The sequence below is a fragment of the Myxocyprinus asiaticus genome, chromosome 19 (genome assembly GCF_019703515.2).
Source record: "Myxocyprinus asiaticus isolate MX2 ecotype Aquarium Trade chromosome 19, UBuf_Myxa_2, whole genome shotgun sequence".
In the NCBI taxonomy this organism is placed as follows: domain Eukaryota; kingdom Metazoa; phylum Chordata; class Actinopteri; order Cypriniformes; family Catostomidae; genus Myxocyprinus; species Myxocyprinus asiaticus.
Window position 1 is genome coordinate 40,610,408 of NC_059362.1, and position 27,678 is coordinate 40,638,085.

Below are 27,678 nucleotides of genomic sequence, written 5' to 3' on the forward strand. Positions count from 1 at the left end.
GTCTGCTCGCGTTGACTTTCTCACTCGCTCCAAGTGAGTCGAAGCACTCTTAAAGACCCCATATTGTGCTAATTTACAGGTTCATAATTTTATTTTAGGGGCCTACTAGAATAGGTTTACTCTGATTGGTCAGCTGGCCTAGTCTGTTGTGATTGGTCAACCATATAGAGCGTGGTGGAAATGTAACGGCTAGTTAGTGAGCAAGTTAGCCGTGGACTACCTTGGATAGTGGCCGTAACATTACAGCTTGTAATTATAAGTAAACCTCCACACTTTACCACTGATAAAGACTCTTGAGATTGACCATTTTGTTACACAGTTTTAGGTCAAAGCCGGCCCACACTGAATAGGAAACCCTTACCAAAACAATAACATTACATAGCAAGTTAGCAGAGCACTACCATGGATTTCAGATGTAAAATGACCGTTTGTAAAAATAAATCCATCTCCACACTTGATCACTATACATGATAGTAAGAACGACAAACAATCTGCATAATTCTACACAATTGTAGGTAAAAGTGGGCCTGCTGCTGATTAGCAAAACTATTTCAACACAATAACATTAGCTAGCAGGTTAGCAGAGGCCTACAGCTGTGCACTGGGTGTACATAGTAGTTACAACACAAAACTCCACATTTTAACTCTCAGTACCAGATAAATCCACAAATAATCAAACATACTTACAGGTTGTGATCCTGAAGTGCCAGATTGTCCCAACAAAATGGGAACTACACCATCTTTCAGGGGTAACCGACTTGAAAATCCGGCATTGGTTGTAGTTGTACTGCTAAATAATTAAAATAAATTGGAACCACTGGTTCTTCAATTCATCTGCCTTTAGAAGTCCAAACAAAGAGGTTTTGCTTTCGCAGTGAAGAAAACAGCATCTTCTCGACATAGCGACAACACTAACCCAACTCATCCTGGCCTCTGCTATAACTACGTTTGATTGAGGGCAGGCCAAAGTAGCCCTTAGGTGGGCATTATGCAAATGTGTTACATAGTGACGTAGATACTTTATAGAAGAAATGGCTGGACTACAATCCAGCCATTTCTTGTAGTTCTTGAGTAGTGTAGTCTTGCATGGACTTTGTGCTTTGTAACTTTGCAGACTTTTAACATGCATAAAGAGCTATATTACACACTAAAGGGAAGGTAAAATCCCTAAAAGCATAACAGGGCCTCTTTAAATGTCCATCAATAAATCTGTGATGAAATTTTAGCTAGAGTCTTTTTTCCAAGTCTTTTATCTAATGGATGCACTTAAGTCAAACAGCTCTGATAAAATTTTGCAAGCATTACTTATCATGCGCGCACCTCTTTGTGCTCTCTGGCGTTCTGGGCGCGTAATCCACAGAGTCTTCGATACGCTCTGAAACCCTGCCCCTTGAACTTCAGAGGTTAAACAATAAACTTCTCCCATTAGCTAACAGTTAGGATTTATCTCAAAACACCAAATTACTTTTTTTCTTTAAACAAACAGTCATTTTAAACACTTTAGAATGAAATAACATTAATTATGAATAAAACGTCAGCAAGTCAATTCCCATCATGCTTCCAGTTTGCACAGCTCTGAAAAAGCAACTGCTCTGCCTGCTACAACTGCAGCCACTTTGCTCTCGTGTGACATTTTTTGACATACGTTGTCATGATATCGCAGCAAGTCGGACAGGTTTCTAACCGGCATGCACCTGTCGGTGATCGGTTCTATGCAGAACTTGCTCATCTCAAACGAGCCTTGTGTCTGAGTGTGGTCCGACTTGCTGGTATGCCAAAAAACTCTCGCGACGGCGAGGCGGCCATGCCGGGCAGTGCAGTTGGGTGCTGTTGCTCTTCCCCCAACTGCGCTGAGTCAAGGCATGATGGGAAACGACTTGCTGATGACACATCTTAATGCTCATTGGCTTAAACAACCGTGATGTTTCATTCTCTTCTAAAATGTTTGATTTTATCTCTAATATATTCTTTTTTTCTAGTAAGACCTTTGATATTATGGCAAAAATCATATTCTTGATTATAATTTTTGTCTTGTTTTCCTGTAAAAATATCTAAAAACCCTTAAAACAAGATCAGTTTGATTGATCTTGTTTTAGAAACAACACTGCATAAGATATTTAGGTTTTTCAGAGAATGTATTTTTAACATGTGTATTTTGTCTTACTGTACTGGCAGAGTTTTTATTGTTTTTACTTACCTTGAGTAATCTAACGGAATATGTAACAAATTACATTTTACAGCATGTATTCTGTAATCTGTAGTGGAATACATTTCAAAAGTAACCCTCCCAACCCTGTGCATATTTTTTATGAAAGTTTCAAGAATGAGGCCCACTGTGTAAATCATGAGCAAGACATCCGAAAGTTTTTGGTTCTTTCGGGAAAACTACCATGACTAGTGGCAGACAGAAGTTAAATGAAATAAGTAATGAAAAAAATTAATTTTTAAAAAGCAGTTTGTGTTATCTTTTTTTAAAAAAATAATTAAAAATATTTCTTTAATGAAAGGATCGGCAACCTATGGCACGCATGCTAGCATTGGCACGTGGAGGGGTAATCAGTGGCACGCCAGTAACGGAGAGAGAGGAGTAGACTATTTTATTTATATGAAATGCCACACCTGCATTCCAATCTACATCTCGATGTAATCCATCCTCATGATCACGCAGCGTGTTTTCATGAGCTGAATTGGAGGCTAAACAAAAAGTTAAAATGTGACAAGGCTGCAATATACCGAACAGACCCAATATTTTAACAGAAATATTTAAGATTCCACACATTCGCACATCATGAGCAGTGTTTCACTTTTGGTTAATCGGTGATTAAACGCGCCCGCTTTGCTTTGGTCAGGCTGCACGGATGACAGCTTACATTCCGTGTTTCATTTGTTTCTTTTTGCTTTCAGAACAATACTTGATGTAATAAGAAAAACACAATTACAGGTACACCCTCCTTAAGCCATGGTCACACTCAAAACATTAAACGATTTAGAGAGAAAACAAACCCATATCGTGGGGTTCAAAAATCTGAGCTATTAACCTGGAAATAAAGTTTTAGGATTTTGCAGGTGCGATTCACAGAAAAGGGCTAAATAGTTGATCGGCTTGTGATGCGCAAATGGCTTGCATGCGCAGTGTGAGTCTAGTCACACTTTAATAGTGTTTAACCTCCCATACAGCAGATGAAAACACGCTGCGTGATCATGAGGAAGGGTTACATCAAGATGTAGATTGGAATGCTGGTGCGAAAACTTCTCTCTCGCTGTTGCTTGATTGCTAGTGATTACCCCTCTGTGTGATTTTGAAAAAAGTATGACATAATTTAAGAAATATTTAAGATTCCACACAATTTCGTGATCAGTAATCAAATAAGCAAATTTGTGACATTAACTGTGAGGTTTTCTTTCATTAAAGCACTTTCACAAGATGCTCTGTGAAAATTCACATGCAGGATCATGATTATATCATAATAAGGATTGGGTTTTGCACAAATTTTTCACTCAAACTATAATGCTTATAATATCATTTGTAATGAAAAATAAATGATTAAATTAGAAAAATGCAAAATAGAAACATTTTCACAAGTGGACTCAAACTTTGGAAAATCACACAGTTGCAGTCAGAAGTTTACATACACTTAGGTTGAAGTCATTAAACCTCCTTTTTAACCGCTCCACAGATTTCATATTAGCAAACTATAGTTTTGGCAAGTCGTTTAGAACATCTACTTTGTGCATGACACGAGTAATTTTTCCAACAATTGTTTACAGACAGATTGTTTAACTTTTAATTGACTATATCACAATTCCAGTGGGTCAACTGTTAACTGTGCCTTTAAGCAGCTTGGATAATTGTCAAGCCTTTAGGCAATTAGCTTCTGATAGGCTAAGTATCTATATCCACAGTCAAACGAGTCCTATATTGACATAACCTGAAAGGCTGCTCAGCAAGGAAGAAGCCACTGCTCCAAAACCGCCATAAACAAGTCAAACTACAGTTTGCAAGTGCACATGGGGACAAAGATCTTACTTTTTGGTGAAATGTCCTCTGGTCTGATGAAACAAAAATTGAACTGTTTGGCTATAATGACCATCGTTATGTTTGGAGGAAAAGGGTGCGGCTTGCAAGCCGAAGAACACCATCCCAACCGTGAAGCATGGGGGTGGCAGCATCATGTTGTGGGGGTGCTTTGCTGCAGGAGGGACCGGTGTACTTCACAAAATAGATGGCATTATGAGGAAGGAATATTATGTGGGTATATTGAAGCAAAATCTCAAGACATCAGCCAGGAAGTTAAAGCTCGGTTGCAAATGGGTCTTCCAAATGGACAATGACCCCAAGCAAGCCTCCAAAGTTGTGGCAAAATGGCAAAACTCTTCATTTTTAGGAATATGTGTAACCGATGACTGTAATAATGGAAATCATTTAATATACTAATCAAATTAATGCAGGAAGTAAGGATAATTAGTCAATATAAAATATGTGATCATTTGAAGTGATTACAGTATGTTTTATACATAGAAAATGAAATAGTCATGCTTTTGCCATCATTGAAGCACGTTGGGGTCAAGGGTGACCATCTAGAAGGGAAATGGCGAAGATGAAACTAGGGAGGCATAAGACAATTTCATTGGATGAAGAGGCCATCACTCAAAGAGATAAGGGGGAACAGAAACTGTATAAAAAATGCATGATTCTGAAGTGTAATTTTAGATGCTCCATGGACCACCTCGGCTTTGTTACTCTGTAATAAAAGTCTATTTTTGGAATCAGAACTTTGCGCCTCCGAGAAATCTTTGACTCGTCTTTGCTTCGATGGCTGTTGTGGGGAATCTGACACGAAACTATTTGATGAGTTCGATGTTTTTTCCGATTACAATAATATGTGCAAACATTTGAATAGATTGTCAAAAAGGAACACTTCTGATTTGTCTGCAAATTTCAAAGCACTTGTTCAGTTTTGGTCATATTGCCTACTTGCATTGTAAAGTAGAGGTTCAAAGCTTTAAAACGATGCCTATTTTGTGGTTGTCAAGGAAGTTATTAACATTTTGATAGTTGTTTGTTATCTAATTTTTACTAAAAAATTAGTCTTCTTTTTTTACCACATAATATGTACTGTAGTGATAACATCATAACTGACTGAAAAATATGAAGTATGTGGCAGCACTGTGCAATCTACTGTTTGAAAAATGAAGTTGCTCAGCCCACTTTTGAGAAAATCTGAATTGATGCATTTGTGAGAGAATTTGAAATGCATTGATGCATTTGTGAGAAAATCGGAGCAGTTTTCAGCATATAGGGCATAAAACAAAGAGTGAATATGGGCATATTATGAATGAATTGAAGGAATGTGGTTGTCTGGCTAGCCTTTGAAGTTGCCTTTTAGACGATTCACTTGACACTGTCTTAGAACATGATCCATAAAACACGAAGTAGGAGTGTTATCACCCTCAGTTTAGAACTAGAACAAGGTACGACTTGTGACTTGTGGCTTGCATGGTTTTTTAGGTTGTGGCAAGGACAGTGTTATTCTGTGCTATAAAATAAGCTACCAGAAAATTCTGTCAATTAGTCAACCTTATGTTATTCCAAACCCATCTGCTGTCACTTTTTCTTAGAACATAAAAATAGATATTTGAATCAACTCTATTTCATACAATAGCAGTTTATATTGAGCAGAAGCTGTCAAGATTCAAAAAGGACAAATAAAGCACTAGTAAAGGTGCAGTATAAAGACACCTTAAAAGTAGTCCATATGACTTGTACACTATATTCCAAGTTTTCTGGAGCCATACAACAGCTTTGTGTTTGTGAAAAGATTGTGTTGAGATTCCAATGGTTAAAAAAAAAAAAATAAATAAATAAAAAAAAAAACACAATAAGGGACAACTTGAGGTTGAGTAAATCATTTTGTGTAAGTTTTTCTTTTTCTTTTTTTTTTTTTTTTTTTTTTTGGCTAGCCAGCTAACACAGTGATGATGATGAAAAGAAATTTGAATTATATAAATCTTTTCTTTGTATGTGCATAAACCTCTTTCTGCATCTTCTGAAAAATTGCTAGGAAACTGTGTTTTGGATATGCCAGGTTTGCCGTCACACTGCTGAATGTTGCAAAACTCCCACCGAACAGATGGGTCAGTGGTGAAGCACCAAGGAACTTGTTCACCATCTGGGTTCCTGCACTGGTTCCTCCTCAGATCTCTGTATGACAAAATCACAAAAATGTTAAATCATTCAGAGGAATCAGAGGAAAAATTCTGTGGTTTCAAAGTTGTGACAGCCCAAAATGATGCATTTTGACATCTATGTGATGCCACAACACATCACACAAACAGTAGCTTTAAAGGCATAAAGTGATGTGGCTTATGCTTCTGGGAATTTCAAAGGTGTTAAGAAAGGAAAATGAGGTTCTATGGATGTCCAAGACTGGCATTGTTTTCCACTGATGGTCTCTGATATGGCACCACTGTAAGAGCTTCCATCACCTTCATAACATTCCTTCCCCTCAGTGATGACCGGCTCCTCTGGGAATCACATATTTACCTTTCATCAGTTGTAGTGGCACACGAAATAAACAACAAATAAAGAAAAACAGAATCTACATTTTATGTGACAAGTTTTTGTGTCATGTCATGACTCCCTCAAAACAGACCAAATCTAGGCTGATCTCCGCAACTGGGTACATAGCAGTACTCCCAGGTGGTCTCAGGGTCTGTGGTAAAACACCAAGGTCTTCTCTCATTATCAGGATTCCTGCAGTAATTCCCTTCAATGCCTCTGAAATAGAAAGGTAAGTTTGGTTTAATTATGGCAGGCACATTAATACCTCAATGTCCATCAAAACTCTTGCTTTAAAGCTTTCTTGCATATGTAGTTCTCTGGAGTTCTGGAATGTTCATGAGGAGGATTCTGACACAGAAATAGTGCCCCTGTAGGAGATACCCCATCCAGTCGCACAGGTAAGCGCTGATTACAATTGTGGGTGGTTCAGTTGCTACAAAAAAAAAAAAGAATGAACATTACATTTATATAGCACTTTTCTGACACTACATTCAAAGTGCTTTACACAGTGAACAGGGGACTCTCCTCAACCCCCACCAGTGTGCAGCATCCACCTATGCTCACCACACACCAGCTATTGGTGGAGAGAGTGGAGTGATAGAGCCAGTTAATGGATGGGGATTATTAGGAAGCCATGATTGATAAGGGCCAATGGGGGGAATTTGGGATTTTTATTGACCACAGAGAGTCAGGACCTCAGTTTAACATCTCATCCAAAGGACAGTGCCTTTTTACAGTATAGTGTCCTCATCACTATACTGGGGCATTTGGACCTACACAGTCCACAGGGTGAGCACTCCCTGCTGGACCTCCCTAATACCTCTTCCAGCAGCAACCATAGTTAGTTTTTCCAGGAGGTCTCCCATCCAGGCACTGATCATGCTCAGCCCTGCTTAGCTTCAGTAGGCAACCAGTCTTGATCTACAGGGTGATATGGCTGCTGGCAGCACAAAAAAAATAAAAAATAAAGAATAAAAAATAATAATAATAATAATAAAATAAAATAAAAATAAAATAAATGACCATTGAATGATGGTCTAATTATTAACTAATTATTTCTTAGGCTCACAGAAATGTAGCTGACTATCAAGGAATGGAGCAGTAATCCCAACATTTGTTTGGACTGGTGGAGTAGCACCAGGGCTTGAGTTTTCCTTCTGAGTACCTACAATAGTTCTCCTCCAAATACATCTCAAGATGACTGCAAAAACAGACTTCATCAATGCTTACTTGCACACATTTATAAATAAGAATGAAAATTTAACAAATTAAAGATGTTGGGGTACTTCAGATGCCACATTGGTGGCACACACTGATGAACCGCTAGGCACCATTTCAGTACTCTTAGCTTCTGAAATAACTCTTAAGATTGCTAGCAGTTCCTTCAGTAACTCCACCATAAGGGAACATTTTCAAGGCACTATTGAAGTTCCTAGAGTAAATAAATAGCATATTGAGATTCCTTTAAAGAGTGACACAAGGTTCTTCTGAGGATTCTGCCAATGTGGTGTCTGAGGAACCCCAAATGGTGCCTCAAATATCTTTAAATTTTAGAAGAAAATATGCAATATCTCATTTATGCTACAAGTTGTAATGATTCACATTGGAGGAGAATAACCATGGCGGTGGGGGTTCTGAGAGTCAAGTCATTTTTATCTGTATAGCGCTTTTCACAACACATATCATTTCAAAGCAGCTTTTTATAGGAAATCATACATTAAAAAAATTAATAAAAATGAAACTGTAATATCCATGTCTTACAGTGATCATTGTGTAGTTTGATTAAATATGATTGTAAAATGTGTATAGAAATTAAATAATTAAATAATAATTGTATTTAGAACCCCTGTGAGCTACCTGAAGGTGACTGTGGCTAGGAACACAAAACTCCATAAGGTGTGGGGGCCAGTTCCCTGTTCAATGCTGTTCTACAAACATTGGAAATTTGATTTTCAAAGGACAAATTGGTATCAAATATAACACCTAAGTTCTTTGCAGAAGAAGACAACATAACAGTACATCCATCTAGAGTCAAATTATATTTTAGCTGCTTATTTTTAGAGGTTTTTGGTCCAATCATTTGAACCTCTTTTTTGTCGGAATTGAGTAGAAGGAAATTTCTGGCCATCCAATCTATGATTTCATTGATACACTCTGCTAATTTGGAGAATTGTGAATTTTCATTGGGATTCCTGATAATATCTCCCAGGGGAAACATGTATAAGGAGAAAAGCAGAAGTCCTAAAACTGATCCCTGTGGCACACATACATACTTTTGTTTGATTTGACAATTCCTCATTTACACATACAAAGTGGTAGTGGTTTGATAAATAGGACCTAAACCATGCTAATGAAAGTCCACTAATGCCAACATAATTCTACAGCCTATTCAAGAGAATGTCATGATCTATCGTGTTGAAGGCAGCAGTAATATCTAAAAGCACTAGAAGAGTAATGCAGCTGCGATCAGATGATAAGAGCAAGTAATTTGTTACTCTGGTAAGTTCAGTCTCTGTACTGTGATGGGGCCTAAATCCTGCCTGAAGTTGTTCATATATTCCATTTCTCTGTAGAAATGAACATAGTTAGGAGGTCACTACCTTTTCTAGTATTTTTGACATAAATGGTAGATTTGAAATCGGTCTGTAATTAGCCAATTCTCAAGGATCAAGCTGTAACTTCTTAATAAGTGGTTGGATAACTGTCATTTTAAAGTTTCTTGTGAGTTAATATTAAGAAGAGGTTCTGAGATTACTGGGAATACCTCTTTTAAGAGCTTAGTTGGTATTGGATCTAACATACATTTGAAGTCAGAAGTTTACATAAATTTAGGTTGAAGTCATTAAAACTAATTTTTTTAACCACTCCACACATTTAATATTAGCAAACTATAGTTTTGGCAAGTTGTTTAGGACATCAACTTTGTGCATGACACGAGTAATGTTTTCAACAATTGTTTACAGACAGATTCTTTCACTTTTAATTGACTAAATCACAATTCCAGTTGGTCAGAAGTTTACATACACTAAGTTAACTGTGCCTTTAAGCAGCTTGGAAAATTTATGTCAAGCCTTTAGGCAATTAGCCAATTAGCTTCTGATAGGCTAATTGGCTAATTGGAGTCAATTGGAAGTGTACCTGTGGATATATTTTGAGGCCAACCTTCAAACTCAGTGCCTCTTTGCTTGACATCATGGGAAAATCAAAAGAGATCAGCCAAGTCCTCAGAAGAAAAATTTGTGGACTTCCACAAGTCTAGTTCATCCTTGGGAGCAATTTTCAAATGCCTTAAGGTACCACGTTCATCTGTACAAACAATAGTATGCAAGTATAAACACCATGGGACCACGCAGCCATCATACCGCTCAGGAAGGAGACGTATTCTGTCTACTAGAGTTGAACATAGTTTGGTGCGAAAAGTGCAAATTAATCCCAGAACGACAGCAAAGGACCTTGGAAGATGCTGGAGGAAACAGAAGACAAGTATCTAAATCCACAGTAAAATGAGCACAATATTGACATAACCTGAAAAGCTGCTCAGTAAGGAAGAAGCCAATGCTCCAAAACAGCATAAAAAAGTCAGACTACAGTTTGCAAGTGCACATGGGGACAAAGATATTACTTTTTGGAGAAATTTCCTCTGGTCTGATGAAACAAAAATTGAACTTTTTGGCCATAATGACCATCGTTATGTTCGGAGGAAAAAGGGTGAGGCTTGTTGGCCAAAGAACACCATCCCAACCGTGAATCATGGGGGTGGCAACATCATGTTGTGGGGGTGCTTTGCTGCAGGAGGGACTGGTGCACTTCACAAAATAGATGGCATCATGAGGAAGGACTATTATGTGGATATATTGAAGCAACATCTGAAGACATCAGCCATAAAGTTAAAGCTCGGTCGCAAATGAGTCTTCCAAATGGACAATGACCCCAAGCAAACCTCCAAAGTTGTGGCAAAATGGCTTAAGGACAAAAAAGTCAAGGTATTGGAGTGGTCATCACAAAGCCCTGACCTCAATCCGATAGAAAATTTGTGGGCAGAACTGAAAGAGCATGTGCGAGTAAGGAGGCCTACAAACCTGACTCGGTTACACCAAGAGGTGTCATGCCCATTCAAAATAAGGGGGCGCATGCCCCCTCTTGAGCCAAGAGGATTTTAAATGGATTATTTGAACTTCCAAAAACATATTTTTACCTTTGATAATTAAATTGAATGATTATTACATGTAAAAAGAATGTGTATGTGGCAGAAATCTTTATTAACATTCTAAATTTGGTTTTTTTGTCAGTCCAATTAAGTCTGTTTCTTAAGGTGTTTCGCTAAAGACGACGTCCTGTGGCTGCTTTGGATCGCGCTCACGGGAAGATCGAGCACATATGGGAAAGCAGGTGTTAAGCTAATTAATTAAATCAACTTATATGCAGTTAACCTTTCCTAACTGTTTCTGTCTCAGTGGAACAGTCAATCTTTTTTTCATAGTCTAATACAGATTATGTCATTATTTTTGTTTGATCTGTTCATTTTCTTTGGTGCTGAAATGCGTTTGACTGGTTTTGCAGCGTAACACTCTTTTCTTCATGTTTAATGAAAGCAGCAGTTCCTCTCCTTTCCAGTCATTATAAAAACGTACTGTAACACAGTTATTAGCTTCATGGGAAAGGAGGCGGGAACCAGCTGAACAATCAAAGTAATAGGAACTTAAACAAAAAGACACAAAAACATAAACACACACATGGCAGCTGCATGTGGCTCTCTCTCTCCCGAATTGCCGCATTCCACTGCACTTATCCCTCTCCTCGGATGATTAGTCCGATTGGGGGCCGGGCGTGCATAGTCACGGCTCGGCCCCGCCCTCCTCCTCATTACACTTATTTATTTATTTTTTAAAGTAATGAAAGGCAGTTTTACATAGTTCCTCTGTAGCAGCAGATTTTGTATCTGTTGAGAAAGGCGGTGGGTGGTTGAACGGATCGAGACGACCCGCACTGTTTACATTTACTGTCTAGGGGAAAACTGTAATGTGTCAAACAGTGATGGCAATTGCGATAACTGGCATGTTGAAGAGACAGTATTCCGTGTTTTCTTGGCATTTATTTTTAAATGCATCGACAGATTATGTTTTTTATATATATATAGCCTACATATGAGCCATTAATTTATTATCGCAGTATTCTGAAACACTGACATTCGACCTGAAATTTAGACTCTTAGACTATCATCTAAGAGTGAGTTAGGCTGCCTTTTGTAAATTAATGTTTGGTTTGATTGTTCTAAAGTTGATATTTGATATATTTTATGTGTCATTTAATTTCTATATTTAGATTTTTTAAAGTGTAGGTTTAAATACTCTGTAGTTGAAATTAGAGGTCAAACTAAAGAATTTAGCCCTTAGAATTCATTTATGAAACAGAGATAGGCTAAATTTGCACCTCAATTAATAACATCACATTATTTCACACCTTTGTAAATGTACTATTACACCATATCTATTGTTTTTTAGTGTTATTAGTGCTCTTTTATTTCTTGTTTTGTACACCCGAATGTATATATCCAGGGCCATTTCTAGGCATAGATTAACTAGGTGGTCGCCTAGGGCGCCACCTGCTGGGAGTATCAATGTAAATCATTGTAAATAGAACAATTTATGCATGTGTACTATAAACATGTAATTTTATTATTTTTATATATGCAGATATATAGACATTTATTGATGGAATATAAATTAATTTTACCATTTTTCAAAAGCTAAAATGCAACCAATATGATGAAAAAAATGACAAAGTATAATTTGTCAAATTAATACTTTCAAATTGTATCTAGAAGGGTTACCTAGAAGGTTAGAAGGTCCTTTCATAATTATCAGCATGAGCTAAGAAATAATTTATTTTATATTTAAGTTAAATGGACATTGTAAAATATCAGTTAGCTAGATACGACTTTTTAAAACTACCTAAGAACAGAAATGTCTCAGCACTGACCAAACAACCTGGCACTCTTCTCATTTCAGAAATGTGCTGACTTTTCCAACAAGAAAACTCATAAATTTATACATGTATATTTTATTTTGTTAGTAGGCTTTGTATATTTTTAATAATGTATTGCTTGAGCCAAATTATATTTGCATTTAAACATAAAAGGTAATGAATTAGCATGGTTAAATATCTATCTAAAATGTTTATACTGGATATTATCCCCACCACAAACCCAAATTGGTCAGCGGGCCCTAAAATAATTTTGTGCCTGGGTCCCAAACTTGGGTGCTATGCCCCTGGAAACAGGGATGTAAGCCATGAAAAACCATTAGTGTGGTGGAGATTTCAGCTGAAATAGAGTGAATGAGAATGAAAGCTAACATCGCATTTAAGGCTATTCTCATTTGACAGAACTCAAGGTTTGTTGTTTTAATCTGATATCCATTGTTTACAGTTACTATAACTACTGACAGTTGAAGCTCTCAGCCACAGAGCTTGCATGTAGCGCATGTGTACATTTACTTAAAGAAGATTAAAGAACTGAGCAAGGCAAGTATGATTCTGTTTAATAGTTTTGTTCATTTTAAGGTGCGTAGATAAAGAGTAACCATAGGAAATTTGAATTTGCTTTCATATCTCAGTAGATTTAATAGAGTTGCCATATGTTTCATTTTGGTACCATTGTATCACAAATGTTTCTCTTATGGCTTAGGAGAAATAGACACAAATGAGACAATTGTTCCATACATTAAGAGTATAGAGCAATAAAAATTAACATGGACAGCATAGTTCAGCTAATTTGGTCATGGAATATTTTAATGCAATAAAGGTATATGTGGGTATGAAAAAAGAATAGATAATTCATAAACTTAATACTTTTAAATACACACACACACACACACACACACACACACACTTATAACATAAAATAACGTATAATAATAATAATAATAATAATAATACTTATTATTATTATTATTATTATTAGGCCTACTACACATACACACGGTTCAAGCCAAGCCAGTAATACAATTAGTACCTTTTATTCACCTGATTGTTATTATTATTTTACATTTATATAAAATAAGTTTAAAAATTAATAGTTTATATAAGTAAAAAAAAAAAAATATGTATATATATATATATATATATTAATTCCAAACTGTAAATTTGTATATATTAATCATAATCATATAAAATATCATATTGATTACATAATCATTACTCATATAAATGATAGCAAACAAACATGTGTTGTTTAAAATAAGCTGTTCTTTGTTTTTCTGTGTGTTGATTCTCTCTTACAACTGTACTGTTTTAACACTGTGCCAACCAACCCCAGTCTCCTCTAATCAGTGTATAGGTTTTTCATATGTCCTCAATATCGTTTACCATCCTGTTAGTCTTTTTTAAATATCCCTATAACGAATAGAAGCCAGTTTTTTAATTACATCATTCTCCAGGAAGTGACATCATTTTGGTGGGAAACTTCAGAAAGTCTTAACAATGGATTATGAGTTCTTCAATGTTTTGTAGTATTGCTGGGTTTGTCTAACTCTAAAACATTCCATCCTGTTTGAATCAGAATGATAATATCACAATTTCAAAAGATGGATATAAATGATCAAAATTAACTTCACGTTTGCACTTTAATGAAAGCAAACTCTCAATCCTTCACTCAGCAGTCGCTAACTTTAGCTCTTTCTTTTTCATTTGAAACTTCTTTTACAAAAGTTCTGCGATCAAACTTGAGGGTAATGTCTGCAGAAATACCCCAAAACCGAACTCCTGTAGAAAGCAGCTCTGGTCATAAGAAAGACACTTTGGGGACCATAGAGTCTGTCTGCTCTGTTGTCCAGTACCTTGAGGAAAACAAACCGAGCTGCCAGCAACCTCAGATGAGTGAATCTGACCCCAGTTTCCCATCTCAGTCATTGAACCAGGAGGCATTTGAAGGAGAGCAGATCTCTGACTTTGGCAGAGGAACATGCCAACCTGCCCAGCAGTTAATGTCTCAAAGATTTCCTCAAGAGGTTAGTCATAACACTTTTGATATTTGCCTATTAATTTTTCAATCTTTTAATATGTATTGTTTACTGCAGTGTTTGAATGTGCCATTTATGGAGACCAGGGCTTGTTGTTTTTACTTCAGTACATATTTCTCAGGGTGGCTTTATTTTTGAATGTCAATTTCTATATATTCACAAGCGTTGACTTGGCTACCAAAAAAAAAAAAGAAAAAAAGAAAAAAAAAATTTCAACCATTATAACACAGGAGAAAGACGCACATCATTGAGCACACGTTCAACTTTTGTGACAACACGACCCAATAGCAGGTTACTAGAAAAGACCCACTGTTAGAGAAAGCCCACGTTTGTGTAATTGGGCTTTTGACTCAAAACCTTATAGTTACTGAAATACTATAGCCCTTGTGACAACTTCCCCTATTGCACTTAACTCTTAATTCAGTTAGAAACAATCTCATGAAAAGTCGTACATAATTTAGGAGTTGGCTATTTTTATGGTCTTTGTTGTTCCCATAAACTCATAGGACTTCATCACGTGCAAATTCCCGGATGTCTAATGCGGAAGCGCGAGTTCTGCAGGAGGCGTCATACTTATTAATATCATGCCCTAACCCAAACCCCTTACCTAAACTTAACCAGTCAGTAGAGTGTGTAAACATGATAGGAAGCTGTTGTGTGTGACAGAAGCAAGTAATTGTTGCATATTAGGTGGAAACGATGTCCAGCGATGTCATTGGCTGTAGTGAAAGTCGTAGAGATTCAAACGAGTGCAGTCGCCTGGTATCATACGAATTAGCCAAATTTAGAAAAGTCGTAGGAATCCTGATGATTTCGCCATGAGAGTGTGTTGGTTTGTTGATGCCATATTTAAACTTAAATCCAATGCCTTGGTACCACCTTTAGAGGGCATTGTTACATTAAGATGTGAAATCACATGTGAAAAGGATGGAGTTAATGGTCCTGGTGTAGACTGTTAAATATCTCTGATTTTACATAGAACTGTTACAAAACAGTTTTATCATTATTCTGTTTTTCGTCTTGTTCTATTCTATTCTTCTGTCAAAAAGATCACATAGCCATCACGTATATTTGCAAAAACTCTTTGTTTGTGTGTAATTTGCTGCAAATGTGTTTGCAGCAGAGTTGCATGTGAAAATAAGAACCTGCAGCAATGTTAACCAGAAATTTCCCACATGGAAACTATATTTTGAAAGGGTGACCCATAGACAGTGACGCATGAAGTTAACCCTAACCCTTTCAGACTAAGGCTACATCCACACTAATACAGTTTCATTTTGAAAACACATTAATTTTCCTTTGTTTACACCTCTCATCCCCACTTGTATGGCATTTTCCTCCATCAAAAACTGAGTCTATAACTGTATACTTTGGAAAATGATATCAATAACTTAATAGATTAGTGTGGACGTTGCCTAAATTATTAAATATCAGACCCACCATTGCATACAGTATTTCTGCCAATTTATATAACCTCTTCAAACAGAAAATAGTTTAAAGCTTTTCCTGATTATTTATAAAGAGACATCTATTGTGTAACACCACATACAGTTGACTCTTCAGATGAAATTCAAAGGGATTTTGTGATATACTGTATATTATTAATTATAATTAATCAGGATAAACAGTATTAAGTAGAAATATAGATTTTAGAAATTCTATTTTAATTTAGATTTTATATCTAATCAGCTTGCTTTTTCTGAACAGATTCCAGGCCAAAATGAATTGCTCCTTCAACTTCAGGTGAAACAGTTGCAGAGGGTTTTACAGGAGCAGAATGCACTGTTATCTCTCATCAGTCCAGGTGGCTGCACGCACTCACATACATATCTTGAAAACCAGGAGCTGGAAAGAAAACACACTATTACTCGAAATGGCAAAGTGTTTTGGTTGCACTTTATAATAACTTTCATTAATTAATCATTAACAAAAAATTATATAATGCTTAACAGATCATTAGTTCATGTATATTCAAATAGTTAGAAATATGAGATAATGTGCTTGTTAATGTTTACTAATTAATTAAACTAACATTAACTAATGATCTGTTAAGCACTATGTACTTTAAATTCAAATGCTTACAAATGTTATCAAACTTTCATTCATATATGGCCTTACAAAATGCTTTTAACAAAGTTTATATTATGAATAACAGATCATTTGTTAATGTGCATTTGAATGCTTACAAATGTCATTCATCTTTTTCATAAATGATTCATAAATGAGCTCATGCACTTTTGCAATTTTCTTCTGAAATTATTCATATTTTTCGCCACACACACTATTTACTTCACACACTATTTATTTTAACAAATATGATATATATGGCACAACGGAGCCTGTTTTTTAATAATAAATGTGTTACTGAGGCAATAAACAGTTCTTCTCTCAAAGTAAGCTGTTCTTGTTAATATGTATTGTAATTGATGTCTGTTGCAAGTATACAACTAAATTGAACAAATCATCCCTCAGACAAACTTTGTTACTGTAGCCTTTACACAATAAACATTTACAATGTATGAATATTTGTAACTTTGCATTGGGTAATGCAAAAATATGAAAAAAAAAATATTTATAAATAATTTATAAAGATGTATAGAAAGTAAAGGCATAGTTGAGGAGATTACCCTATGAAAAGCGCTTTCAGTGCCTAGAAAAGCACTATATACAGGAAATGTAAGGAATTATACATACCACAAAAACCTTGGTTACTAATTGGACATTAATTAATCATTTGTAAACATTAATAGTGTTTGAAGTGGTGAAAAACACTAACAATTTCTGAAAACATTTGTAAATGTAAAAAAAGTGCATGAGCTCATTTATGAATCGTTTATAAAAAATAAAAAATAAAAGATTAATGAAATTTGTGAGCATTCAGATGTACATTAACAAATTATCTGTTAATCACATATAACAAAGTGCAAGGCCATATATGAATGAAAGTTTAATAACATTTGTAAGCATTTACTGTACATAATGCTTGACAGATCATTATTTAATGTTATTTGAATTCATTAGTAAACATTAACAAGCGCATTATCTCATATTTCTACTGTTATTGTTTGAATATAAATTAACTAATGATCTGTTAAGCATTATATAATGTTTGTTCATGATTTTTAATTATTATAAAGTGTTAACAGTGGGGTTTTTTCTGATTCCTTGTAGAAAGCACATCTACTCTTTATCATGTACAGTATGTTTGCAGTCTATAACTGGATCTGTAGAAGATTACCTTACCTGTGGAAAGATAGGTTGAGAGCAGGGATAATTGTAACACTTGAAAATGTTTAGCGTAATGCTTTGACATTTTGCCTCAAACATCTTCGACATGTCAGCAGTCATTATCTTTGTTGAATTAAATGTATAACTTAATCGAGTCGAATACAATTAAACTAAAAAACACAAAGGCTGATGTTACATTCATTACACCCATGCTGTATAATTGTAACAGTGGAAAGTAGGGGTCTGCCAATATTTTTTTTTCAGGGCCGATACCGATAACGAGTATTAGTAATCAAGGAGACCAGTAACCGATATTTGGGGCCGATATATATTTGCAGTACAAATAAAAATTTTAAATCAACATTTAAAAAGTCTCTTAAGAACTGGGCAAAAATGAGGACATTGTGGCCCAAAGACAACCAAAGTAGTGGGCTATGGGGAATCTTTAACTCTTTTTATATAGATAGGAAAGATACTGATGTGGGATTAGGGGTAACCCCTGAGAGAAAATGTACGTAAAATGTCTCCAAGTTTCTCCCCAATTTGGAATGCCCAATTCCCAATGCGCTCTAAATCCTCGTGGTGGCGTAGTGGCTCGCCTCAATCCGAGTGGAGGAGGACGAATCTCAGTTCCTCGCCCTCCACGTCTGAGACCGTCAATCCACGCATCTTATCACGTGGCTTGTTGCCGTTACCGCGGAGACGCAGGGCGTGTGGAGGCTTCACGCTACCCTCCGCGGCATCCACGCACCTCTCACCACGCACCCCACCAAGAGCGAGAACTACATTATAGCGACCACGAGGAGGTTATCCCACGTGACTCTACCCTCACTAGCAACCAGGCGAATTTGGTTGCTTAGGAGACCTGGCTCAATGAACCATTTTTATATTTTCCTTAAAATGCAAATCTACCAAAAACAAACAAACAAAGTACATCTAAATTGTGCAGTTTAAAAATACTGTTTGCTTGGGGGCCTGGGTAGCTCAGTGATAAAGATGCTGGCTACCACCCCTGGAGTTCGCTAGTTCGCTAGTTCGAATCCCAGGGCATGCTGAGTGACTCCAGCCAGGTCTCCTAAGCAACCAAATTAACCTCCTCGTGGTCGCTATAATGTGGTTCATTCTCTATAATGTGGGGCACGTGGTGAGTTGAGCGTGGTTGCCGTGGTGGATGGTGTGAAGCCTCCACACGCACTATGTCTCCATGGCAACGTGCTCAACAAGCCACGTGATAAGATGCGCAGGTTGACGATCTCAGACGCGGAGGCAACTGGTATTTGTTCTCCGCCACCTGGACTGAGGTGAATCACTGAGAGAACTTGTAATTTCAAAGTTTCAAAGAGATGATGTTATCTCTGATTAAGTTTCACAAAATTTAAACAAAAATCTCTGTTTATCATCAAAAGGCTCGAAACATGTTGATTAATAACGCTAAATTTAGACGGGAAAAAATAGTTTGTAGTCTAAAGGTGCTCTGGAACCACGATAGAGTGTCCTGTCACCAACCTTGCTTAGCTGAACCGTCGGAGTCATAATAGACACATGAAGATTGTTTCTGCTTCATTTTTGTTTTCTGCAGTGTATTTTAGCGAAAGATGCTCACTGTATTTCTCCACTACGGTCTACTGTCGTTAAAATAACCGCGTCTGCAGCTCTTCTATGCGGCGCCTCGTGACGCGGGCCGATGGAGAGAGGAAACGCATTAATGAAGCATGTTCTGTGCTAGAGAAAAATATTCAAAGGATATAGTGCTGAAAGATCAGTGCTACCTACGCACTTGTGGTTTACACAGCTCCGTCACGCTGCTAACCTAAAGTGTAGAAACAGTGTGATGGGACAACCGCTGTCATGATGTCTCACGGTCCAGATGGAACAAATCCGTGGTCCGCTAATTAGTGACCGCTGGGATAGAGTATTATGAAGTTTATTGCAACTTCAGTATCTGCATTCTTACCTTTGAAAACAGCTTGTCCTCTCAGTGATGCATATTTCTCTCCTGCTTTCCTTTTTCCCACCTCTCCCCAACGAATATGGAGTACAGTGTTGATTGGCCATTTACTCGTGACATAACCAACCCAATAATACTGTGGGCGGGACATTGAGCCAGACTACAAGCAGTAATCTTTCAGAGAGGGGCAGTGTTATCAGAGCCAACAGAGCGCATTTTAAAATGTATCGGCAATAAGATAAGCCAAAATAACGATTCCGATAATTAGAAAAATTATGAATATCGGATATGATTATCGGCCAGGCCGATAATCGGTCGACCCCTAGTGGAAAGTAATAATTGTAATAGATAAAGCTCTACATTATGCATAAAGTATGGTATTTGGACAACCTAAAAATGTGTGAATGTTATAATGATATTATATAATGAAATATCAAACCAAATATTTTAGGCATCAAATTATAAAACAATAGATAAGTTCAAGGTAAAGACAAAAGGTATTTGTACAATTTCTGGTTGTCAAACTTTGTAGAACATGTCCATAGTTATTATTATAGTTTCTCTGCAAGAATACCTGTGTGAACTTGAGAGAAGCTGACATCAGTCATCCATTATAATGAAATCAAAACCACTTCGAAAAGTGAAAAAAAAAAAAAAAAACTCTAGCATCATTTTTATCTAATACAATTATATTAAAAACATTTTTAAGTGTGATTTAAGTGTGGAAACGTGTGCATCACACAAAAGCAATAATTTTCAGGTACCAGTCCAGTGCAATTGTATAAATGCACTGCTTGCAGCCAACAATTATTAATTGATTCTTTGAGTGAAAATATCCCATAATAGGGGGATTACCAAGTTAAAATTAATAGTTTTATGCTGGCCATGTGATCTCACAATATTTGACCCCATAAGAAAGCTCATCACCATATTAAAAAACTTTAATGAAGCCTGACATGACTTGAGTCATCAATATTTCAGAAGTGATATTCATCTCTTTAGGTGTCAAAGTTTTATTAATGAAGAAAAAAATGATGAGTGTACCTTTAGCCACCTCCTCCATCACACATTTAATATTTACTTACTACCATATGTCATATAACATACAGTATAGTCAAATGTACCACTGTTTCTTTCACCTTTTCATTTTGTTCCTTTCTCTTCAGGATTGATTGTTTCTCCTACATTCTTAGCACACTGGCAAGCCCAGACACCTTCAAGCTTTCTGTACACCGATCCTGTCAACCTTACTGAGAATTCAGCTGCCTTGAAGGAAAGTTCACATTCTGGTGAGGTTGATAATGAGCCAGAGGCTCTGACAATTAATAAGGGCACTGGCAAGAATTGATTTGTTGGATCTTTAACTTCATAGAGGAAATGTGCACTGTATAATGCTGTACTTTACTTTATACTTTACAATGTTGTTGTAAGAAAATTCAGTTTAACATACCCTATGATCTAAATATTTATATACAAAATCATAAACACTTAAATGCAGATTTTGTTAGACTACAACAAAGTAAAAACCCGGAAATTGATCCTTCTCTGTGCCTGACAGAGAAATTCCCCACATTATAAGGGGCTGTTCACACCAAACGATTTGTATTTCTATGTAAACTAGAGATAGTTGTTGATTCTGGCAGTTTTTTCATTGTCTCACGCTGGGAAGCCACATTGTTTTTAGATGCTGTGTCAAGTCAGAAGAACTTCTTTTAGCGCAAGGACATGTTTGGTCTGAACAGCCCCTAAGGAGGTACAGAGAAACCAGACAGCTGTCTGCAATCACAGAACATGAATCAGATTTACATCACATAAATCAGCTTTGATAGAAAGTCCATTATGTGCAAAATAATAAAAACCCAAACGTAAACAGATGATTAATTAAAGAATTAAGGTGGAGATAGACATGAAATAGTTTTGGAAAGTTTAGATGTTAGAAGTTGACTTTAAAATAGGATATTGTTGATTCTGTTATAATTATACATTCCACTTTTATGAGAGAGTATATGGAATGTTTGTTCTTTGTTCTTAAAAATTAATTTGTCACACCGCCGGATCATAAAATTCACTAGTAAAGGGAAAAAGCAATGGTGACCAACAACAGCACCTAAAACGAACCTATTTTATATACATATTCAGGGGTGTAGATTCCGGGGATGAGGTGGGTGTGGCAACCCCCCAATAATTAAAACAAGCAAGTACAACACCCCTCCCCCCACCCCCCACCCTCCATTATTTATGCATAAGTACACATTTACATAAGTAACTGAATAAAATTTTCTCTAAAATGTCTTTACAAAGCATCTTTTTGACACTATTTTTGTTCGATCAGTCACTGGGAGTTATCTTCTGAAGTTTCTGTTTGTTCCTTCTCCAACAGACAGGGGAAATATATTGACTCGTATAACTTCTTAAATTTTGTGCTGCTCAGACAGTACAGAATTGGATCTAAAAGGCAATTCAGATAAGAGAGACAAGTAAGGCCATCAAATACTTTAACAAGAGTAACTTTTTTCTCTGACAGTACAAGTCCATTGCGCTGTAGCTGCACTGCCCTTGTAAAAGCATACGGCAAAAAGCACAGAGCAAAAACGAGAACAACTGAAGTGACAAGGAACATTGCTCTCTTGAGCTTCGTCCTGTCTCCCACTGTCTTCTGTTTAAGCCTGTTGATAATCCGTACGGAACAATACACAAGAACAAAAAAGGGGATCAGAATCTGGGTAAAAAACACAATTTCCCTCAATAGTACCATAAAGTTGAAGACGTCATTTTCATTGCTCTTGCATCTGATAAAGCTCTGCGTCATCGCCGGAATGGTCAGAATCCCAAGCAGCACCCAGATGAATATGGAAATTTGAGGCGATCTATTCAGAATCCTTATGACTTTCCTCTTCTTAGGATGAACCACGCTTAAATATCGATAAATGGAGACGACAGTCAGAAAGGCAATGCTGGCTCCTCGATTCAGAAACTGCAAAAAGAGCTGCACTTTGCAAACTACCTTATTTTCGCTGCATTGCTGAAAGTTATACGCCTTTACAGGCAAACCAATCAGCAACAAAATATCAGCCAAGACCAGATTGAACAGGAAAATGTAGATGGTTTTAGATTTCCAGAACTTGAGCTTGAAGATGAAGACATGGATAACAGTGATGTTCAGAAGGAGTCCCAAAATGAACTCAAACATTACCACAGAAGAGTAGAAAATATATAGCGGTCTGTATTTGTCTATGTTATCCTGACATTCTGTGTCACTGTCACTGTCACTGGTATTCATTGTGTTGTTGGATATCTTCAGATTTCCAGATTCCTTGTAATGACTGATTCCTGATGTGTGCACAGCTTTGGATGTCTGTTCTCCTATGAGCTGTGCATTTTAAAGCTGCTCAGACTTGTAGGCAAAGCCCTTCCTGAGCCTTTCAAGTCCTGACCTGTTAATGCATTAAACACCCAGTGTCACAGATTGACTTGACGCATACTTGTCATCAAAGAGAACTAAAAGAGATAGTTTACTCAAAATTGAAAATTCTGCCATCAAGCCACATGTTATTTCAGACCTGTATGATCTTTTGTGAAACACAAAAGGAGATGTTATGCAGAATGTCCCTTTAAATTTCTGTACACCAGGGTTTAAAAAATCAAAACAATTTGGCCCGTATAAGGTGACATTTAGTACAAAAGCTCCCATGCACTGTGTGCATGTAAGAGAGAGATTTAGGCCTTTAATTGATTTTAGATGGCCAGATGTATATTTGAAATATAGGGTTAGGTTTATATTATTAAAATAATATAAATTATGTAAAAATAATAATACATTTAAATATATTTATTAAAAATAAATTATTTTATAAAGGCTACTGTATACTCAGGGTGGGAGGGTTAATTTTAAAATGTATTTCAATACATATTACAGAATGCTGTAAAATGTCATTTGTAATTGTATTCCATTAGATTATTCAAGGTCAGTAATGTAACCTAATTACTTTGGATTACTTCTTCAGCACTGGTAGATTTTTTCACTTGTTTTGACTATAAAAACTCTGCCAGTACAGTAAGACAAAATACACATGTTAAAAGTACATTCTCTGAAAAAAGTCTAAATATCTTTTGCAGTGTTGCTTCTAAAACAAGATAAATCAAATTAATTTTGTTTTAAGGATTTTTTGATATTTTTATGAAAAACAATAAAAAAAATTATATCAAAGGTCTTACTAGAGAAAAAAAATATGATATAATTTGGATTTTTTTATACAAAAATATGATCGTGCCTTGTAAAATGGCAAGAAATAGCATTTTAGCTTAGCATAAAGCTAACTGTTTGCATGACAATTTACACAAGGTTTATTTCTATTTCTGCTGCTCCAAACTTACCTAAAACTTACTTCTCTGTTTGGTCTTATGAATGTAACACGTTTCTGTTCAAATGCTCTTTGAATCGCATCATTTATATGGATAAATATTTTCCATCTGAAAGCACTAAATATTAAATGAAACAAATGACAATAAAATTCAAAGTAATCTCTTCAGTAATCAAAATACTTTTTGAATGTAACTGTATTCTGATTACCAACTATTTAAATTGTAACTGTAGTGGAATACAGTTACTTATATTTTGTATTTTAAATATGTAATCCCGTTACATGTATTCTGTTACTCCCCAACCCTGTGTATGCTATGCTTGTAATGATTTCTATGCTGATAATTCCCCCACATTGGAAAAAATTGGATTGCTTATTTTTGCTTATTTTGGGTGAAGCATGTCCCTTATTTTGAGCTTGTTTTTCCAGACCAGGTCGTTTGTTTCTCTTGTGAGATCTGACAACACTGTGCTAAGAGAAGGTGATAGACCAGTTTCAGAGTAGTTCCATTTAAAAAAAAATAAATAAAAAAAAATAAAACATTTTTTATTTTGTTCTAAACGGTTACCATTTGGAAAGGAAGCTGCAGAATGCAATGCAACACAACGCAAAAAAAAAAAAAAAAATTGTGTTTTTGATCACAATGAATTACATTTTTAGTCCCTGCCAAAATGGTAGTTCTAAATGAATAACAAAATAAAATTTTTAAGATGCCTCTGAAACATCTTGCAGATTCTGCGAGGGGGATGCAAACTAATGCACTCAACTGTTGATCTTATCTCATAAGAGCTGGAATGTTAAAATGTTATTGAGGTGAGATCTTTAAGAAAGAAATGAGCAGATTAAGGCAGTACAATGGTATGGCATGTTGACTTTTCCATGCAAGTTATAACAGATGTACTGAGGGGGGAAAAAAAGAGTTTGGTGGTTACTGAGATGCTGTCTAAAACACCTACGCATGTTGGATGAGGACTTTTTATGGGCTTGTCCAGGCAAGCCTAAGTGGACTAAGGGGCCAATATTGCCTTTTATAGAAAGATGACATGGTCTGTTTAAAAGATTTCCACGCCCCCAAGTGTATTCACTTAACAAGCCGATTTTCAAAGCCGTTTTTTCGCTTTTTTAAAGGTGATGTGTGTAATTTTACAATAATGTTACAATACATTCTCATATCCCAGTATAATATGCAGAGACGACGATAAGTAAGCCATTTGTAGACAATTTCTCTGAAAGTTATCAAAACCTTATTAGTTTGTTTGAGCCAGCTTGGTATAGCAACATTGGCTTAACCAATGTTGTGATTTTTAGGTGGGGCTACCTATGGCCAATGGTAGACAGAGAGTGTTCGGGAATTTAGGTGTGTTCAGTATTATTTTTGTAATTTCATTTGGTGACCCTACTGCTGCACAAATTTGCACTATTCTAGGAACTGACATGTTTCAGATTCTAATATCTTACATAATAATTGGCACACAAAAAAAGATGAATTGCATGAGATGCCTCTCCCACATTTTGGGGGACAGCATGTCAAGTCAAGTCAAGTCATTTTTATGAGTAAAGCGCCTTTCACAACACACATCATTTCAAAGCAGCTTTACAGAAGATCATGCATTAACAGAAAATGAAAATGTAATATCTATAATGTCTTAGAGTCATTACTGTGTAGTTTGATAAATTACGATTGTGAATTGTGTTTAAACATAAGTAATTAAATAATAATTGTATTTAGAACCCCAGTGAGCAAGCCGAAGGCGACTGTGGCAAAAAACACAAAACTCCATAAGATGTTGGTTAATGGAGATAAATAACCTTGGGAGAAACCAGGCTCACTGTGGGGGCCAGTTCCCCTCTGGCTAACATCATGAATATAATGCCAATATTACTTTTGTATATTGCAAGTCATGGTTTAAAATTATTAAACTAAGCAAGTGTTAAGGGTCAGTGTTTAAAACAAAGATTTTGTATGAACTGTAAGATTAATGACTAATGTCTTTGAAGTTCATGCTGGATTAACTGCAGAAGTTCACATAGATGCAATTGTCCTTGTTAGTTGGCTGATGAAGGGTTTTGTTGGTCTTTGTATTCCATTTCAAGAGTGTAGTCCATCATTAGACCGAGGTGATGTAGGCAGAGATCAGTTAGGTGCATCGCAGTTCAACTTGGCCGGTAATTTCGGTGAGGTCTATCCTAAGTTCAAGGTTCAGGCAATGGCATATGAAGTGTCCCATGTCTTATGGTTGGAGTTGGCATCAGTTCATCCTCTGAAGTCCATCGTAATAGACTGAAGTGATGTTTGGCTGGCACCGGCTGCTATTAGTCATCATCACTCAGCGACACGTAGCAGTGGAGTCCAACATGAAGCAGGAATGGCAATTTATTTTAATTTACAACCAATTGGTTTCATTAAGGTTGGGGTTATCTGACTCATTATACACATAACTAAGTACGTCAGTAGGTTGAGTCATAACTTTAAAGGAGATATTCATTTGGATTGTAGATTTTGTACCATCAGCAGAACACAGAAGCTTATCTCCTATTAAAGAAGAGTTTTCAGAGCCTCCACAAGAGGACTGTCCTCTTAGCCCTTTTGGATCAAGATGAGATCACCCACCAAACCCAGAGGAAAGGTATTAAATATGATTCGAACATATATTTGTAAATGTATAGTTCCGACTCTATCTTCGTTTTATGAAGGCTTCGAAACCCAATCAGAATCCAAACGCATACATGTTACATGCATACATTCATAAATACATGCACATTCTATATTTAATGGATAGTTCACCTCACATGAAAATTCTGACATTATATGCTCACCCTCATGTTGTTCCAAACCTATATGCCTTTCTTTCATGGAACACAAAAGGAGGTGTTAGAAAGAATGTTAGCCTCAGGTACCATTCACTTTCATTTTGATGCAATGAAAGTGAATGGTGACTGAGGCCAACAAAGTTGCTTTGTTGTTTGACGACAGCCTACAGTTATTGAACTATATTACTTAGTACATGAAACTTTTATGATTAATAAATGTAAACTATTTATAGAATGTTGGTGTTTTTATCATATTGCTGCTGCCACTGTTTTATAAAAGCAGAAGGACACTCGAGGCGTATACAGTGATTTTTTTTTTTTACAGATAAGAGGTACTCTTAGCTGAAAAATGAAGCAAAAACCCCCTTAAATGTGGTAATAGTACAAATATGTCTTATTTTTATTATGAGAGCTGTACAATTTATAACAACAAATAATTGAATTTAAACACAGGCCTATTCGACCAGGATTGAAAGAGAAGCAAAGAAGTTTTGAAGAGTTTGTTGAGGAACATCTCAAAGTAGACCAGGCTGTTGTCCAAAAGGATAATCAGGTATGAATTGCATTTAAAGAGTAAAGGCCCCAATATACTTCTGGAGAATTTCTTCTTCATTCTTCATTCAGGGGTAAAAGGAAGTTCGAAACAGCCGAACAACGGTATACTTTTTGCAAACATTCGTGAACCCGCCACATAGCTGTGGGAGGTATTTAGAGGTACATTTAAATATGAGGACGCTTAAGACTACATGT

General features: G+C 36.2%; 1 protein-coding gene across 1 annotated transcript; it reads right to left on the reverse strand.

Moving 5' to 3' along the window:
* Positions 1–21,100: 21,100 nt before the first annotated feature.
* Positions 21,101–23,128, reverse strand: LOC127410049 (12-(S)-hydroxy-5,8,10,14-eicosatetraenoic acid receptor-like). Its single transcript, XM_051645061.1, has 2 exons — positions 22,509–23,128; positions 21,101–22,204 (listed from the first exon to the last, which is right to left on the reverse strand). Exons 1-2 carry the CDS (start codon positions 23,034–23,036, stop codon positions 22,184–22,186), a joined length of 549 nt encoding a protein of 182 aa, XP_051501021.1. The 5' UTR covers positions 23,037–23,128; the 3' UTR covers positions 21,101–22,183.
* Between the last annotated feature and the right edge of the window lie 4,550 nt (positions 23,129–27,678).

Excerpts from the sequence above, each read along its gene's own strand:
- LOC127410049 (XM_051645061.1), bottom strand. The coding sequence starts at position 23,036 with ATGAATACCAGTGACAGTGACAGTGACACAGAATGTCAGGATAACATA. Across the intron at positions 22,205-22,508 it reads ATGACGTCTTCAACTTTATG|ATCCAATTCTGTACTGTCTG; the intron begins GTACTATTGAGG and ends ATTGCCTTTTAG.